An 18,347-nucleotide genomic window follows, 5' to 3' on the forward strand; every position below is an offset into this window, starting at 1 on the left:
CATGGGATCATGGAGTTCCTAGAGAGGTCTCGCATTTACACGAAAATCTCACTGGATGTGCCAGCTTATGTTTCTCATCAACGTGAGTTCCAAAAGAACGTTACTTTGTCAAAGACGATGGATGGTGATCTTCGGGTTGATGTTCTAAACAGTATTGTTCATGGAAGTCCCATTGTAGTTACTGAAGGGCATATCGGGAGGTTGTTAAACTTTGGTGACTCTGCGGAGATGAAAACTAGACTGAACATGGGATTAGTCAAAGGCTGTCTTCAGAGATGCTGGTATTCTGGAGATTTGACTAAGTCAAAGGTGCTGAAGTCGGGTTTAATCTACTTTTCTATATTTGGCTCATGTCATTGTGCATTGTTTAAGCTCAAGGAGAGAAGGTCACGATAAGTTGAATTCCTTGATGCAATCTATGATGGTGACTTTGATTCTGAACTTACCGTTTAATTTCTCTAAGGTTATATTCGACTACATGATTGAGAACAACAAGTTCAAGTCCGATCCTTATCTGCTATATCCACGATTTCTTCAACTTGTTATCAATTCTCAGCATAATGAGCTTGCCAAGGAGGATTCGAATCTTGTTAAGCTGAACGTAATGATCAATGAGGTGGTCGAATGTTCTTCTATAAGGGTAAGCCAGCTCCACCGATTCGTCCATTGTTTGGACATCTGTTGAAGGCTGATTATGTGGCGTGTAATCCTAGAATGTGGAGGAATGACGACAGTGATTCAGGTAAGGAAGATATTGCTCCGGTGCTTACGAAGTCGGATGATGAAGAAGAGGTTCGAGAAGTTGGTTCTCAGTCTGCCCGGATTGGTGATGACTTGGAGAATTATAGTTTTGAGGACGAGGTTGATGTGACTGAAGGTGGTGATATTTTGATGTCATTGAAAAGGAGGGAGATTCCAGAGAATGAACCATTGAGGAGGCCAAAGATGAAGAGGGCTCATGTAAGGAGGAATATTGACTCTACGTCTGGAGCTTCAGCATCTCAAACTGCTACTCCTCAAACTGAGGTTCCTAGAACTCAACAATCTTAAGCACCTCCAGTGCCACCAACTCAATCTACTCAACAAGTTCCACCACTACAGGTTGTTTCTACACGGACGGGTAGTTCGTTGGCTCTTGCGACTACTGATCCTATCTTTGTGAATATTCAGGCCACTGTGCTCGATCTAGTGAATAAAGTTAATGATATAACAGCCAAAAACAAGGAGAAGAAAAAGGAAGGTAATGATTTAAAAGCTAAAGTTAACTCCTTGACCTCTGAACTTGAGAAATCGAAGAAGGAGGCGGCTGATCTTAAAAAGCTAACGGAGAAACAAGCTAAGAGAATAAGACGCTTGGATCGTCATGATAGAAGGTTTAAAGGAAAGTTGGAGGCTGATTCCCAAGATGGGACAATACGTTTGAAAATGGAGCATATTGATGATGATCTTCTGTCTACCGAAAGCGAATTTTCTTCGGATTCTTCATCTGAGGGGACTGAGAATGTAAGTCAGATCCAGGAGGTACATTTTCCTAAACCTCTGTCTGTTGATATTCATAAGTTAACATATTTCTTGGACAATCAAGGTACAGTGATTAGCTCGCTGAACTACGATGTGGAGGAGGAAGAAATTGTACATACAATGACAGATGAGGAGGTAGCTAGAATGTTTGGTATTGAGGTTAATCAGTTGATTGCTGCGGAGAAAACACCGAATACAGTTGGTACACGTGGAAACAGACATACCAGTGATGATAGTGCTGAAGAAGTTATCATTGAAGATGCTTCTGATGATGAAGAAACTGTTGATAGTGTGAAGGAAGATTTACCAGAGTTTGCTGATCTATTCAAACAATAAAGTGACGAGGTTTTGAATAGTAAGGTAAATGAGAAGCGAATTGTTGAGGAGGGTGAGTCTTCTGATGTGAACAAAGAAGGTGATAATATTGAGACTGTGAATAAACAAAAGAATCGGGAATGGAGGGAATATCATAATTCCTGTACGAATACGTGGTTCAAGAAGGTACCGTTGGAACCAAAATAAAAGTTATATTATGATCGAACTGGAAAGGTTACCGGTGGAAAGATTCTCAGCTGGGCATATTTGAAAGATCTGAATTGTTTTGCAGTGAGAAGGGAGAATGGAGTGGATTATTTCAAACATGTTTTCGATCTCAAAACGCTACCATACTTCGAGATGATGGAACTAGCTCGATTACCGTTGTTATATTGGGAGACAGATGGTTGGGGTGAGTGGATGCAGTTCAAGATCAAGAAAGAGTTCAAGTATGGCTGGTTTGTGTTAGAGCCTCAGTTTCCTAAAACATCGTATCGTATTGATCAAGCTACGGGAAACATGGTTAGAGTTGTTAAGTACAAGCATGCAAGGACCATGAGGTATGCACCGGTTCGCAAAATGCCAAAGAATTTTGGAAAGCGATTTAGATGGAGGTATTATGACGGGAGAACTGAGGAAGCAGTTATATGGTTGGAATCTGGTGAAACCTTGGACCAGATTAGGATTATCGATCCGAGGTGGATTCGAAATCTATGCAAGGAGGATATCAAGGTGTTGTGGAGACACCCGATCTTCCATGAGTTGCAACATGAAATAGGCCATTCAGTTTAACAGGGCTGTTCGCACATGTTATGCGTTTGATATTCATGCTTAATGTTTATCTTTAGAATCAAAAACTATCGAACTGTGGACTTGAACATTTATTTTCATTTTATTTCGATATGGTTGTAATAACGTGACGTGAATGTTTTATCTGTTTGTTATTAGATTTGTTTGATTGCGTGGTTGTTTGTCTATTTGCAGGTGAAAGTAATTTTATTGATTTGTTTTAATGAACTGGGTTCTAGGGGGAGTTTGTTGGTGCATTATAGTCCCCGAGTTCATTACGATCAAGTTGAAGTGCTTTAACGTTTAACTTTCACTGTTGGAATGCAACCGCACGGATGCAGCAATGCATTCTTTACGGGTACACTAGGCAACCGCACGGTTGCAGGATGCAACCGCACGGTTGCACATGTTGTGTGTATATAATGGAAATTATGGGTTCATTGTTAGGGTTACGAATCCTAACCTATTCTAAACGTCCAAATTGATTCCCTGGTCTTCTAGCGTTCGTTTTGGTCGATATTTATCACCTAAAAGTCGATTATCATATTAAGATCAAAGTAATATTATGTGTTTTGAATATAAAACCCAATATCGAGTTTTTCCGTACTTGATATTGAAGATTAGATCGTTTAATGCTGTTTACACGATCCTACAGTGTCATTTGTGATGTTTATTTAAAAACTTTAAACGAAGATAGAGTTTTAATTCATATGCATATAGAAATTTGTTAGTTTACATACGTGTATAGAAATTTGTTTATATATAAATATTTATTTATGTATGATAAAGAAAAAATTATGAGTAAATTTTAGATCAATAAACAGGAAAAAAGAAAAGACACGAGAGAAGGGGAAAAACCCCAAGATGATGTCATCATTAAGTCAGTAGGAAAAAAAATACAAAAGTCTGAATGACATCCTCATGACTAGGGATGACTTCGTGGTGGTTATGATAATCTAAATGAATATGAATACGAATATAAATGAACTTAAATGGATATGGTTATGGATATGAGTGAAAAGTTTCAGCCATAGATATATCTACTAATACCCGAAATACGTATATAAATAAATAAATATAGATATGTGCAAACACATTTTCTATTAGATATGCATCTACCGTTACACACATTTTACTTGTAACCGTATAATGAATTAGCTATGATATTGCAATAATACATGTATATCTAATCAATTAAACATACAAATTACACATTTAATTTGTCACTGTTTATGTTTTAATGGTAAATTTAACAAATTATGTTAAATCTCCGATAAAGATTATACGTTCTTATGGATAGATTTTAATTATGCAACATTACACATATTTTTGTTGTATTACGTTTTTGTTTTAATTACATATTAGAAAATATTATAACATTTTTTGAGTATCAATTAGATATTTATTAACTCGTTTAATCCAGTGGATATGAATTGATGACTTAAAATTAAATAGATATAAATATAGATATTGTTGAGCAAAAAATAAACGAATATGAATACAATATCATCCTATCCATTATCATTCATAGTCATGACGTAAGTCATGACATCAGCGAAACCATTAAAATAAAGAACACAAAAGGACTAATTTGCACTCAATGAACCAATAACTTCGAGTCAATAGCGAGGCTGAATTTCCATGCCAATTAGTATTCGTATAATATATTGGTATTGGTATATTATATATATTATATATTATATAATATAATTATAAAACCGATCAATTCTTTTAGGTTTGCCAACCCAATACCACAAAATCAAAAAGATCTGAGCTATTTACTTTTTGCGTTAAAATATACATATAGAATAAATAAATATAAATTATAAATTAATTAATTAAAAAGGAGTAACCAACTTCTTAATAGTTGCAGAAATATAGGAAGAGACAGGGACTACACCTTTGACATTCTTAAACAACAATTAACAATTAGTCCATCTCCAATTGAATTGAATATTCACAAATGCATGTCTGCAATCTATTCTATGAGATTAATTAATACAAAAACACAATGGACCAATGTATAAAATCTTTATATAATGATATCTTACTCCCAAAACATAAACGATGTGGTGGTTGACCATTGACTTTTTCAATTAATTACTAGAAAAACATGCAGATTAGCTGTTTATAGGTTCAAAAAGCCAAAAAAATTTGACCTTAAAAAGTCATGGGGTGATTTAGTACAAAGTGGGTCTCATTATACAGAATAACCTTCTCTTCCAATCCTTAGAAGCATCAATGGGGGATATCAGTGTCTTCCTTTATCTCATAATCCTAATACTAATTCTACTTCCTCATTTTCATCTCTCATTAGCAGCATCGGGATACAATTGCCCGGTTTCAATCTGCGGCTCGATTGAACACTCGATTCGATTCCCTTTTCGTATGCTAAACCAACAACCCGACGTTTGTGGCTACCCGGGATTCGACCTACGCTGTAACGAACAAGCAAAGATTATACTAAACATCCCAAATTCCGGGGAGTTTGCAGTAAGAAGCATCGATTATCAATCTCAAGTTGTCCAACTTTACGACCCATCAATCTCAAGTTGTACTGCTTCAAGGCTTCATACTTTGGATCTATCGGATTCGCCTTTTACAAGCACCCAGAGTCAAAACTTTACTCTGTTAAGCTGCCCAGTTGAGGTCACGACGTCTCGTTACGTCACAGTTGGTTGTCTCAGCAATTCGACACATTCAATTTTGGCTACAAAGTTTGATAGTTTTGCTAAGGCATTGGTTAACCAAAAGGCTTGTGAAATTGTTGGATCGTTATTGAGTCCTATATCGAAGTATCAAGATGAACAAGGGATGACAACTAATCTTAATATGGATCTGTTTTTGACATGGGATGATCCTAATTGTCAAGATTGTTCAGCAATTGGTGGAACTTGTGGTTATACAAATGCCACTACGCAAGAAATTTCATGCTTCGGAGATTATACTCCAAAGGGTAAGATGAATTCTTTCAACGATCCTAATTTTCATGTCGAAACACATTGACCTCTCAAATGAGGCTAAGGATATGTTTGTTTACATCTTAATTGAATGGTTAGAATGCTGAATCATTCAGTATTCAGCATGTTTGTTTCTAACCTCTTAATGACATATGATTATCGTTCATTCAAAATGTTATCAAAAAACATAATTACATTCAGAAGTAAGTGAAAAAGTAAGTGTATTCAGAGACTTTGAATCATTCAGATTATGAACCATTCGGCGCTAAATTATTTAGTTTTATCAAACGCAGCCTAAATACTACTGTTTAGTTCAATTTACATCACAATAAACCAAAACAAACGAACCTACTTACTATCTTTGCTAATTTGTTCATATTTATATTTTCAGGAAATAAAAAGGTAATAATGGCTTTGATAATTGTATCAATGGCACTGGCTATACCAGCCATAGCAGCGTCTATAACCATGATGTATTATATATTCAGGGACTACAGAAGTGTAGCCACCTGGGTATCAAGAAACGCAACACCGAACATCATGGCGGTTACACCAGAAACTGCCGCCAATACACATGACGGTATAATCATAGGTTTGGATCAAATGACCATCGAGTCCTACACAAAAGTCATTTTAGGAGAAAGCAAACGGTTACCGGGACTTGAAGACGCAGCATGCTCGATTTGCTTATCAGAATACGATGTTAAAGAAATAGTTAAATGCATACCCGAGTGTAGACACTGCTTCCATGCTGATTGCATTGACGAATGGCTAAAAATGAAAGGAACATGCCCAGTTTGTAGGAATACACCTTCTCCGGCTCATGTTGAGTTATAAGAAACTTATTAATTCATAGTTAGACTTTCTTGAGAAATAATTGTTGCTTTGTAAAAATGGCACAGGTGCCAATTTCAGCACAATGTACAAGTATCTATGCAGTAAATACAATTCATTAAAGACTAGTTTGATATAGGAAAACAAGGCATCTGCTTTGATGAAATGTTAACCGTCAAAGGATGTTAAAATAGTTGAGTAGAAGTAACATACCAGACTCTAAAATATTTACATAATTTTTTTAATATTGAACTCAGAGAGGTAAATAACTATACGGTGGCTGGTAGTAAATAAGAATGGATGTCATTGGCCGGTTCAAAAGTGACACAGACAATATTTGTCACCAACAATATTTTGGAAAAGCTGATAGAGGTCCGCAAGTGTTATCATTTTAAGGCGTATATCAGGAATTTGATAATAAGCCGTTGACGTATGTACCAAATAGGTTATTAGATGGATACCTCTGTGTAGACGCAGTTTCCAAGCAGCCAAGTTTATATAGGTTGCATGAAATCACCTTTTACCGTTCTTCGTGTTACAGATCAGAACTTGATAAAACTGCAATACATACAATGTGGGTATATACAAGAAGCATATGTAAAAGAGCATTATAGTTCATTATTACATACCAATTAGATCAACTAAATTCCAAAAAGAATAGAATAACTACAAACCAAGTTCTCTAAAATTTCGCACAGGTGCTAATTTTTAGTCTTTATTTTGATTTCAGGTCAGTTACTTATTATACATATATTACAAGTTAATTCATGTATTTGAAGGGCCTTTCCCCTAAGGTAAGAAAACAGAATTTCAGAAAGATCAAGGAACCAAAAGACTAGTGTCATGCATTAATCATGCTCATTAGTACACAGTGGGCATGCAACATGTACCAATGATATAAACATTCTTGTACACTTCAAAGATTCTTTTTTCAGCAAAAGTTTAGGAGCTTTAATACATGTCAAAATGAAACAAACAAGACAAAAGGACCTTTCAGTACATAATACGAAACCGAGTCTTGAATCACTTCTTAGCAAGTAGCTTCTTTGGTAGCTTCTCAACAGGGGTGGTCTTGAGAATGAAAAGTCTGGCTGCACGTTCTTGCAAAGTACCCCCGCACTTCAATCCCCTTTCTTGAAGCTCGGATTTAAGCCTTTCCATACCAAGAACCTAAATATCAACAAAAAAAAAAAGATGAATTACATACATGGACCCCCTTTTTACACATTTATACCAGTTGACAACTTACATATTGTTGTAATTCTACAATGAATCGAAAAACCCTCAGGATCTCATACCAGTTTCTTAAAGATTTATAATTTTCTACAGGAATCATATGTTTATAACAATACAGCGTCCATTAAGATTTAAGATATACTTCATATTAATTAAGTTTGCATAATGCGATTGATTTTCGGTTAGATATCTCCCTTGAAAATTAAAGTACACCAAATTCATTGACAAACATCTCAACAGAGGGAAAATTGCAAAAGAGCATCTAGATTATCATCTACATATGCAGGGATAATAATAGGTTGAAGCGTACCTCCATGTCTGCTGCCACGTTAAACTCGTCAAAATTTAGCGGCTTCTCCAGCTTTGGAGAATCACTCTTTGTAGACACTTCTTCATCATTAGAATCTTTAGAATCAGAATTATTAGCTTCGACTAGAGTAACACCACCCTCTTTCCTGTTTGAAACATTGGGACTTTCACACCGTTTTTCTTCAGTGTTAACAAACTCCGATTCAGTGACAGGAATGGATTCTCTTCCCAATACCACTGCATCATTTAGATGCTTTACAATGTTCTCATCATGTAAAGCTGATACATTTGATTCTTTAATGGATTCCAGTTGTCCTTCTGCAATGGCTTCCTTTTCTTCCTCAGATGCACTCTCAGATGAACAACCTACTGAAGATTCTCCTTCAACTTTACCACCTGTAACAGATGCTAAACTTTCATCAGCTTCTTTATTCGAGTCTGATTGGTTTTCATTGTTTATAACAACAGATTTCTCATTCTCCTCGCCCATCTCATCGTCACTATCTTCCTCATCCATGTCATCACTGTCACTGTCATCCACCTTTCTCTTTCCCATCCTATAAAATAAGAATAAATATATGTCAAGAAACAAATTTAAGGTAAACTAATGTTTTATACTGTAACATTTAACATTCTATACTTTACGTCCTATAAACATATTCCCTATCCTCTCACAAACACTTGTATCAAACACAACTCCCTTTCGTAGGATAAACCTGTGCATATATACACACAACCTCTCCTCACAACTAGTCTCTCCAAAGCCACAAAATCCACATGATAACTATCGTCTCACAATAACACATTACAACTTCTTGCATTCGTAAAAACTGCTGATTTAAATAACATCAAACTTCAACAACCATTTCACGTACATAAAGACGTTCGTTTGAATTTCACCATATGCAACAAACAATGTTCTCAATAATGTGCACCAAAAGTTTGTCTATACACACCTAATACAAGAATTAACATATCCAATTATATTTAAATTGATTACTATTATCATTTATAAGTATAAAAGTAGGCAATGAATGTTACCAAATCTTCATTTTTTTCGACTTCGAGCTACCGCCATTCTCCCCTTCGGTTCCAAAACCCTTCCGTTTCGATTTCGCAAACTCACCAGCAAGTGATTCCCTGACAGACTTTTCAACATCCTCCATACACTTAGCAGAATCCTTCCTATACTTCTCCACATACTTCTCAGCACCATCACCACCACCACCACCCGCTTTTTTCGCACCTTTCGATTTCTTCTTAATATAATCATCCGCCACTTTTTCAAGCTTCCTCTCTTTCTCTTCAGCCAACCATTCCTCCATCTTCTTCTCAGCATTCACATGCCTCAATCTCCGACCACTCATATCACGACACGCGTCAAAATTATTCGTCTTCTTCTGCCCTGCTTTCGTTGCCGCGCCACGTAGCAACGATCCAAACCCTCCCTTACCTCCCCGGAGCCGGAGCAATAAATGCACAGTCGAACTCCGGTGGTGAAATACGGCGTCGTCGAATAGTGTTTTGCCGTTGGATATAAGGAGTTGGTGGTGGATAGGGATGGAAGTTAGGGTTTGAATTCGAGATTTAATTGATGAAATCGGGATTATTGGTGTGTTGAAATTTAGGGTTTTTGATTTACCGTCTAATAATTTTGCGATTACCTGATATATTTGAGATTGGGATTGAACTTGCTCCATTGAAATCGATCAATCAGATTGTAACTGGAAATCGTTTTGATTGATCGAAAGCAGACTAACGAATGGGATCGATTATAAGAGAGTAAAAAGGGGTTGAATTTGCCAATAATTTTGGGATATATATTCAAGCCCTAATTTGGTTTTCGTCGAGTAAACGGGTCACAACGGTTGACCCGGATAAAATCAAAAGAGTGAGTTTTTGATAAAATTATGCGGATACCTTTTCAAATGTAGTCCCTTTTTGCATTAATAGTCCTTAGAGTTGAAATTTTTTATGAAAACCGTCCCTCCATCAGTTGACCGTTATATTTATCGGTTAGATTCTATCATGTTCTACGCATGTAAGAGTAAAATAGCCTTTTTATATTTTTATTATGGCATCTATTTCAGGCCATTATAAATCTGGATAAAATACACAAAACCCATTATTGTTCTTCCGTTCACCCACTTTAGTTGTTTTCAAAATCTTTTAAAAGGTTAAAGTTGAGGTTAAGACTGGCACATGACTGAACTTAACGGATAAATTTAGTGGTCAATTGATTAAAGAATGATTCACGCAAAAAATTACATTTAAAAGGACTACCAATGCTAAAAAGTTCAGGGACTACGTGTGAAAGTTTAGGTAAATCACAAGGACTATCTACATAATTATGCCAAAAAATTTTAAAAGTTTTTTAACACTCTGTCATTAAAGTACATTAATGTGTTATACTTAGTTAATTGTTGTTAAAAATATATGAAGTTGTAATGTGGTCCAGCGGTTGGTGGCATGTCTCCTTTAGGGGATGTCAGGAGTTCGACCCCCCGTTGGTTACATATTAAAAATACAATTTCATCCCTGCCATAAAGTACCCACTCATGGCACCTTTCTCATATCGTTTGGGGGTAAAGGGGAGGGGGTTTTACTTGGCCGTGCCCTTGGATCGGTTTCAAGGTTTCCTCCCGGGCAGCGATGGGGGCGGGGTTATTATCGCTGCATCGGCATAGTCGAAACGGGAGATGATCGCAGCGGGTGGTTTAGTCCCCCTCGGGTGATCTCAATCGCTGTTAAAAAAAAAAAAAAAAAAAAAAAAAAAAAAAAAATAGTCACATACATTTGTTGGAATGAATATTGTCATACAAAGGTAGAATTTAGATAGCCACAGACAATGAATACTATTAATATTAATTTTATGTTATATCTATGTTTTAAATTGTCAAAGGATAAATGAAAAATTTTAAGTTACATAATCAGGTTCGGTAAAATCATCGATGATGTTATCAATGTTAATGTGTCAATGAGCTTCTTCAATCATTTTAAAACTTACATTGATTACGTTGTTCGTGATCATGGTTGAGGTGTAATTTGTAAGGATTACATAAGTTTGAGGTTTTTAGAGGCAAATGAGTGGGAATTAACCCGCACATTACTGTGTGAATTAGTTTCGCAAAACACTTTAAATACTTCAAGATCGGGCTCTAGCTTATCTACGCTCAGCTCGAATCGAGCTTTTAGTGTGATAATTTTGAGTGGCTCCCTAATAGCTCCACTCATTAAACCATAAGACATAATTATTCTTTTAAATATTTTTCATATATCAAAAACCCCCTTAGTAACACAAAAACTTTTGTGTTTTTTTCAAGTTAATTTTCTTCCTTCTAAATAAAAACTCTGGAGAACATATCGTGACGTGTAAGCTTCACTTACATAGACTTCGATCAAGTGAGCCCTTATATATGTCGCATTTAACATAACATAAACATGTTATTACATCCCGTTTTAGTAAAAAAAAATTTAAAAATAAAAGAAAATAGTTGAATCACTAACAAAATTGTTGTCTTTAACGTTTCTTGGACCCATGTGAACGAAAGTGATGGTGGTTTAACGTCCTTTTTATAACTGTGGGTTATCTCAATTAGTGTTTTATGCACATGACAATATGTATTTCGTGTATGTTAACGAGTCATTTGTTAAAATTCTGTTTTTAAGTCAGTTAGAACCAAAACTACTTAATCGGTGACCCATGTGTTGTAATGAGTTTATTTTAAACGCGAATATCTCGCGTGTAATTATACATTTCTTCGATCGTGTTGTATGAAAACACAATGTTGTTTTGAAACGATTGTAGGATTATCACATCGATTGAGGATCCACAAAGATTGTTATAGGAAAACATCTAACCGTACATTTCTCATGATAATTATGGACACACTAAACCTAGTCTACGGGTTGGAGCCATAATATCTTATAAGAGGTCCTGAATTCAAACCTCGATAAGATCATCTTGCGTATCAAATTATTTTATCCTCAAATAATGTCATCTCATTACAATAAGTATTTTTTAAATAAAATAAAATTACTCTCTTACCATTTTGAAAGCAAAGTAATTGATCACCTATTTGTAATCAACCTAATATATTGTTTTCAATAGCTATCAATGCTAATTCACTACGTTTTTCTTGAGACATGGTAGACTATAAGTAAGACTTCAACAACTCCAATTTTGAAACATTTCTTTATTCAGATGTCACGGTTATTTAATATTCAACATATCTGGATAATTTATTATTAAATTGGGAATTGAAAATAATAGATCTTTTTAAAAAATTTCAAAACATCAGTAGGTCTCAAAGTTTTATTTGGCAAGATCATTTTAAGCAACCTTAACCCATATAGAGTTTATTTTCATCAATATCTTATGGTCCACAATTCCCGAAAGCAGCTTGAGGAGGACTGCAACACAATTTAAGATCTTTGTCATCATCGTTATTATTTTGACTGAATATTAAAGATAAATGAGACATGCTGACATGAGCTTAGATTATCTTGTAGTTGGTCAAACAATAATAAACTAATATTTTTAAGTTCATAATCTGTAAACTACTCCCTCTGTCTCATTACTCCCTCTGTCTCATTTCAATAGTCCACTTTTATTTTGCAAAGTCTTTTGTATTGAACTTTGACTCAAGATATTTTTGTTTGTGTTAAATATTATTCGATGAAATTTATATGAATGAATTAATGTTTAAATGTGTTTTCATTAGTATAATTTTCATCAAATAATATATAACACAAATAAAGTTATTTTAAGTAAAAGTTGAGCAAAAAAAATCTTAAAATTCAAAACTAGACTATTAGAATGAGACGGAGGAGTACTTAATTACAATTTAAGTTCATTGTTCGAATAATACTCCGCCACTTTATATAAATAAATGTATTACTATTTTTCATATATTTAGACGTATCTAAAATTTTGGGTTCTATTTTTTTTTAGAACGACAATTTTGGCATCGAATCATCTCATTTGCCACCCACGCACCCGTTAGGAAGAAACTTCTCGCATCCATCGCGCAAAGCGTACCCGGAATGCTTTAGGTTAACTGCTTAGCCCGCACAGAGTGAAGGATACCAGAGGCACAACCTTGGAGAAAACTCTCCCTCAGGATTTGAACCTGCACCTATTTTTTCAAGGATACAGGCCCACAACCAACTGAGGTTTTTTTACCACTCAACCAATAGTTCGGTGGTTTTTGGGTTCTATTTGGTTACACAATTTGCACATCTGCCGAAACTGCCTCTGAAAGTGGGTTGGAAGCGAACACCGGATAACCCAGTAGGTTAGGTAAAACTAAGTAAATATACTCGCTCTTTCTAAGTAACCTAAAATGAGAAAACTTTATGTGTTATAGACACTTCCTTCCATTGTCAAAATATAGAAAACTTTTGTAGTGACCCGAACTTTTTCATTATTATATATTATATGGGATTAATATTTACATGAATAAATGTTTCCAACATGTTAAGCAATCAAACTTGTTAAGACTTGATTAATTGAAACGGTTTTTGTGTTAACGTTTGACCACCCAGTTTGTCCGATGATTCACGAACGTTATAACTTGTATATGACATGATATTATATATATGAACATATATATATATATATATATATATATATATATATATATATATATATATATATATATGTTTAACATGATGAAATGATAATTAAAGTATCTCATTATGTATATTAACAATGAACCTTATACATAAAACAAGACTACTAACTTAAGAAATTCAAAACGATATCTATACGTAACGATTATCGTTGTAATAACGTCTTAATATTTATATATCATATTAAGATATATTAGTACATCATGTTATCATGATAATGTAACAATTTAACATCTCATTAAATATAATAACAATGGGATTAATTACATTTAACGAAATCGTTAACTTAAAGGTTTCGAAACAACACTTACATGTAACAACTAACGATGACTTAACGACTCAGTTAAAATGTATATACATGTAGTGTATTAAGATGTATTAATATACTTTTGGAAGACTTCAAGACACATATCAAAGTACTTCTACTTAACAAAAATGCTTACAATTGCATTCTCATTCATTTTCATCAACAATTCTACTCGTATGCACCCGTATTCGTACTCGTACAATACACAGCTCCTAGATGTATATACTATTGGTATATATGTAGCGACCCGACCAAATCGTCATTGACGGCGCCGACTACTTAGGTCCCGTTACGTGGTCGTAGTCCCTATATGAGACTCGTTTGACCAAAATTATGTCGCATTCTTTTGAAACGTATCATGCTTGCAAAGTTTAGTTTACAAAACCGTTCGACGACAAGTTTAAGTTTACAAGAGTATAAAGTATAAATGAAATAACTTGCGACATAATTAGTTTAAAATCGCGGTTGCTATAAATAGCGTAAGTATGTAAACAATATGTTTGAATCCAAATGTGCTATCACTAGCGTATGTATGTATGTATGCTTGACCCCAAGCAAGAAATCAGAGTGTACGCGGAAGCATGTATCAAATAGCCAAGTATGAACCTGAGAAACATATAGAAAACTGTCAACGAAAAACGTTGGTGAAATCATAGGTGTTTGTAATAAACGTTGTTTTTGAACCACAAGATTTAGTATTCCCATAACGTTGATTATCAAAATCGTTTGCATTCCAAAAGTATTGTTCGCGAGTACCCAATTATCAAGACTTAACATTTCCTTCCATAGAACCCCATCACAATAGTGTTAGAACATACACTGTTTCTCGAAAATATATTTCATCCGTAGACGGTAGCGAACCGTCCGAAATGAGGGTTTGTCAAACCCGTATGGCCACACAATATAAGTTCTCGCTTACACCCTGCAAGTGTAACTAATGATAATCGAATTGAGGATTTTTGTTCTAACTCGCTGTGGAATGTTTGTTTTCCTTGTACTTGTGTTCAAAGTATAAAAGTAAGTAGTACAAAATGTAACAAAGTATATGTTTCTCAGCCCACAATTTAAAAGTGTAAAAAGTTGTTGAAAAGGTGGGACTATGATCTCACCTCGAGTGCACGAGTATAAAAGTACTTCACAAAGTAAACGTGTGCATGAAAGTTGCTTAGACTTGACCTAAACAAGTAAGTTGTATCAATTAACCGGTTACGACACAAGGTCGGGTGAAATGTGTTCAATTAGTCCTATGGCTCGTTACGACTCGAATATGTAGCATGTGAGTCACGTTATCAAGTTTCATGCAAGAATCAAGTATGAAAGCATGTTAGAACGATTGTATAAGTGTTTTGTTAAGTTTGACTAAAAGTCAAACTTGGTCAAAGTCAACGAAAAAGTCAACGGGGTCGGGTCGGGTCCCGAACTATTTTCCTAAGCTTAGAAATCATATATGAGCATGTTGTCCAAGTTTCATGTTGATCGGGGGTGCGTAGCATAGCAAACATTATTCAAAAATTGAAAAGTTGGACAGACCACTTTGGCGCGCCGCGCGGGTACATGGCGCGCCGCGCCATTACCTGTGCAGAGAATTCTGGTAGTTTTCACACTCAAGCACGAATCCAACTTCAAATACCCATAAATCCTAAACCGTAAACATCCAAAACAAGTATCTTATATCGTTGGAAAGGTATTTTGACAAGGAATACAACTAACTAATTTTCACCAAGCAAAAACATCAATTACAATAACCGAAAACTCGTCAATTGATCAATAAAGGTTTATTTTCAAAGTTTCAAGTTCATCAAATGCATTTTAAGTTTCGGGAATCCAATTCACACATATGATATGCCGTTTTGAAGGTAATAAAACGTGCATTACAACTAAACACTTACAAATAACATTTCATGGCATTCAAGCATCAAAAAGTTCGTTTTAAGTCTATCAAACCCTAACCAAAATCCACAAAAATCAATATTCATGTTTTTGAAGTTTTCTTAGTCAACCTATGCATCAAAACGAAGCTAGTGATACTAGTAACACAATTAAAACATGAACTTTAACAATTTAACAACATTAACTCATCTAAAATCAAAGATTAAGCACATCCATTTTCAAGTTCATGCTAGTTACTTCAAAACGACAAATCGAGCAAATAAATCATATTTTCATGTTATACACGAGCCATAGACACTAACTAACACCATTTCAAGTATATAAAATGAATTTAGAGAAATCTAGAGTTTTTAGAAACTTTACCCCAAGCTATGAAATTGGTACCAAATCGAAGAGGATGAAGAGAGGATCACGAAAATGTAATTTATTTTGATGTTTGCTTCTCCAATCGGATTTAGATGATGAATTTGTGAGTTTGGAGTTTAAGATGAAAAATGGAAGTATGAGGATGAAGTGGGAGGTGATGGAATGAAATGAATGGATGAGATGGGGTTGACTAGTTGACCTAGTCAACTAGTTTGGCCCATTGGCAACTTCGGTCCCTCGAGTTTGAAAGCGGGTGCGTGAATTAACCAAACGAATATTTTAAAAACGCTCGAGTAAACGAGTGATGTTATAATTAAACAACGGGGATATTATGAACGTTAGTCAACGGAAACTACGAATTTAAATAACGAAAGATATTATTTAAAAAAAAGACGGCGTTAAAATAAATTTAACGGAAAAACGCGGGATGTTACATTAACTACACCTTAAAAGAAATTTCGTCCCGAAATTTAGTTGGAAGTAGTAGTCGTTGTTTCTTTCTCGAGATCTTGCGTTGCCGGTTCTACGAATAAGTGAAGGTACTCCCTCGGGTATTTCAACGAACTTCGACAGTCGCGATTTTACGTTGGTTTAAAGTTTGGTTCCACGATTTATAGTTTCAACCGGTCCTCCTTGGTAGTGAGGTTTATCGTTGATAGTAAGTTCATCGAAGAGGATAACAAGTTCTTGTCTCGCAAGACACGCCTTTAAGTTTGATACACAGAATGTAGGATGAACGGAATTTGTTTGAGTCGGAAGTTCGAAGCGGTAAGCAACGGGCACAACACACCCCAAAATTTCAAAAGGACTAAAAATATCGCGGATATAGCTTTCTACGTTTCCGAAATGGACTACACCTTTTCAAGGTGCGACTTTTAACGTTACGCGGCTTTTTACATGGAATTTGAAAAGTTTACGTCTAACAGTGGCATAGCTCCTTTGGCGACTACGGTCGTCTCGAGCCTTTCTGAGGTTAAAGAAGTTTCTTGGTTGTTCCATGAATTAGCTCGGGTTCGGTGGGTTGATTATCATTAACTTGGTTCTACAAAAGGAGAATGACGTTTCCGATCACATAAGATTTCCAAAGGTCTGACGTTAAGACTTGAATGATAACCATCGGCGTAAGAGAATTTAGTAAAGGCAATGACTTTTCTCAAGAAATTTTGAAGTCGATACACGAATTCGTTTTATGATTTCCAAGGTTTGAATCGTATGTTTGTTTGGCCCTTCGAGATGCGTTGATGTGTTGTACTCATGTTTAAACGTGGTCCCGAGGCTTTTCGAAAAGCACTCCGAAATCTAGAAGTGAAACAAGAATCTCGATCTGAAATGAGGTACATTTCTGTAAGGTATGTTTGAACGGGTACATCAGGACTCGAAAACGTTAGTTAGAACAAATTTCTCAAGAAATTTGCGTCGCGAAAGATTTATCTGTTTCCAAAAACGTTTGTCGGAGCAAGTTCTCATCGGTCTCTGAAAACGTTCGTCGGGGCTATTCACCCTCGAGGCGAGTACTAGTATAACGTGAAGAGTCTATCTCTCCATTGAAAATTTAGAATCAAAGATTTCCTTATACGGAAATACGAGTGTAATACGAGAGAAGTTTCCACCTCGGTGTGAGCATAACAGGTATATTGTAGTTCGTTGATAAAACTGTGTGAGGACGAGATAGTATTCATGTATAACGTATGTTTGAAGTTGAAAGAATTCGTCATTCATTCGGAAGCATAAATATGGTTCGACAATATTCGAAGGTGTGTCCCCGGTATGGTTGTTGTCAGTACTTTCGGAGTTTTCAGATGTCCAAACATGAATAGATGAAGTCATGTACATGGCACATGGTGGTGATTAGGTTGATCGAGTCTAACCACCATCACGTGTCATTAGAACTTTGGTATGTCTTACCGTAATATAACCACATTGATCGAGTGTCGTTATATTACGCTAACTCATACCTCCATTCCCACATCACTCCATAACATCAAGTTCGTGTAACTGTGAAGATCTAATATGAACAAAATGTAACGACGTCTCAAACGTGACTCGTATTAAATCGAAAGAATTTCTGCAACTCTAAGGAAACGTTCCCCGAGGGAAGTATATAAATGATTGTTCACGTCAATGCGGTTCGAGTCAGACAATAATGTATTTAGGTATGAAAATAGTAACGAGTCATGATAACGAGT

General features: G+C 35.4%; 2 protein-coding genes across 2 annotated transcripts; one reads left to right on the plus strand and one right to left on the minus strand.

Moving 5' to 3' along the window:
- The first annotated feature begins 4,866 nt into the window (after positions 1-4,866).
- LOC139902849 (putative RING-H2 finger protein ATL21A) lies at positions 4,867-6,422 on the plus strand. The gene is made up of 2 exons (XM_071885498.1): positions 4,867-5,581; positions 5,977-6,422. The coding sequence occupies exons 1-2, from the start codon at positions 4,867-4,869 to the stop codon at positions 6,420-6,422; spliced, it is 1,161 nt and encodes a 386-aa protein (XP_071741599.1).
- An 821-nt stretch (positions 6,423-7,243) lies between these two features.
- LOC139872898 (uncharacterized) lies at positions 7,244-9,767 on the minus strand. The gene is made up of 3 exons (XM_071860836.1): positions 9,006-9,767; positions 7,966-8,521; positions 7,244-7,589 (listed from the first exon to the last, which is right to left on the minus strand). Exons 1-3 carry the CDS (start codon positions 9,662-9,664, stop codon positions 7,443-7,445), a joined length of 1,362 nt encoding a protein of 453 aa, XP_071716937.1. The 5' UTR covers positions 9,665-9,767; the 3' UTR covers positions 7,244-7,442.
- Between the last annotated feature and the right edge of the window lie 8,580 nt (positions 9,768-18,347).

This window comes from Rutidosis leptorrhynchoides, chromosome 1 (genome assembly GCF_046630445.1).
Source record: "Rutidosis leptorrhynchoides isolate AG116_Rl617_1_P2 chromosome 1, CSIRO_AGI_Rlap_v1, whole genome shotgun sequence".
NCBI lineage: Eukaryota > Viridiplantae > Streptophyta > Magnoliopsida > Asterales > Asteraceae > Rutidosis > Rutidosis leptorrhynchoides.

Bases quoted from the DNA above. Each gene is read 5' to 3' on its own strand.
- LOC139902849 (XM_071885498.1), top strand. From the start codon at position 4,867: ATGGGGGATATCAGTGTCTTCCTTTATCTCATAATCCTAATACTAATT. The intron at 5,582-5,976 runs GTAAGATGAATT...TTATATTTTCAG, and splicing joins CGGAGATTATACTCCAAAGG to GAAATAAAAAGGTAATAATG.
- LOC139872898 (XM_071860836.1), bottom strand. From the start codon at position 9,664: ATGGAGCAAGTTCAATCCCAATCTCAAATATATCAGGTAATCGCAAAA. The intron at 8,522-9,005 runs GTAACATTCATT...CTTATTTTATAG, and splicing joins TCGAAAAAAATGAAGATTTG to GATGGGAAAGAGAAAGGTGG. The intron at 7,590-7,965 runs GTACGCTTCAAC...GTTGATATTTAG, and splicing joins ACGTGGCAGCAGACATGGAG to GTTCTTGGTATGGAAAGGCT.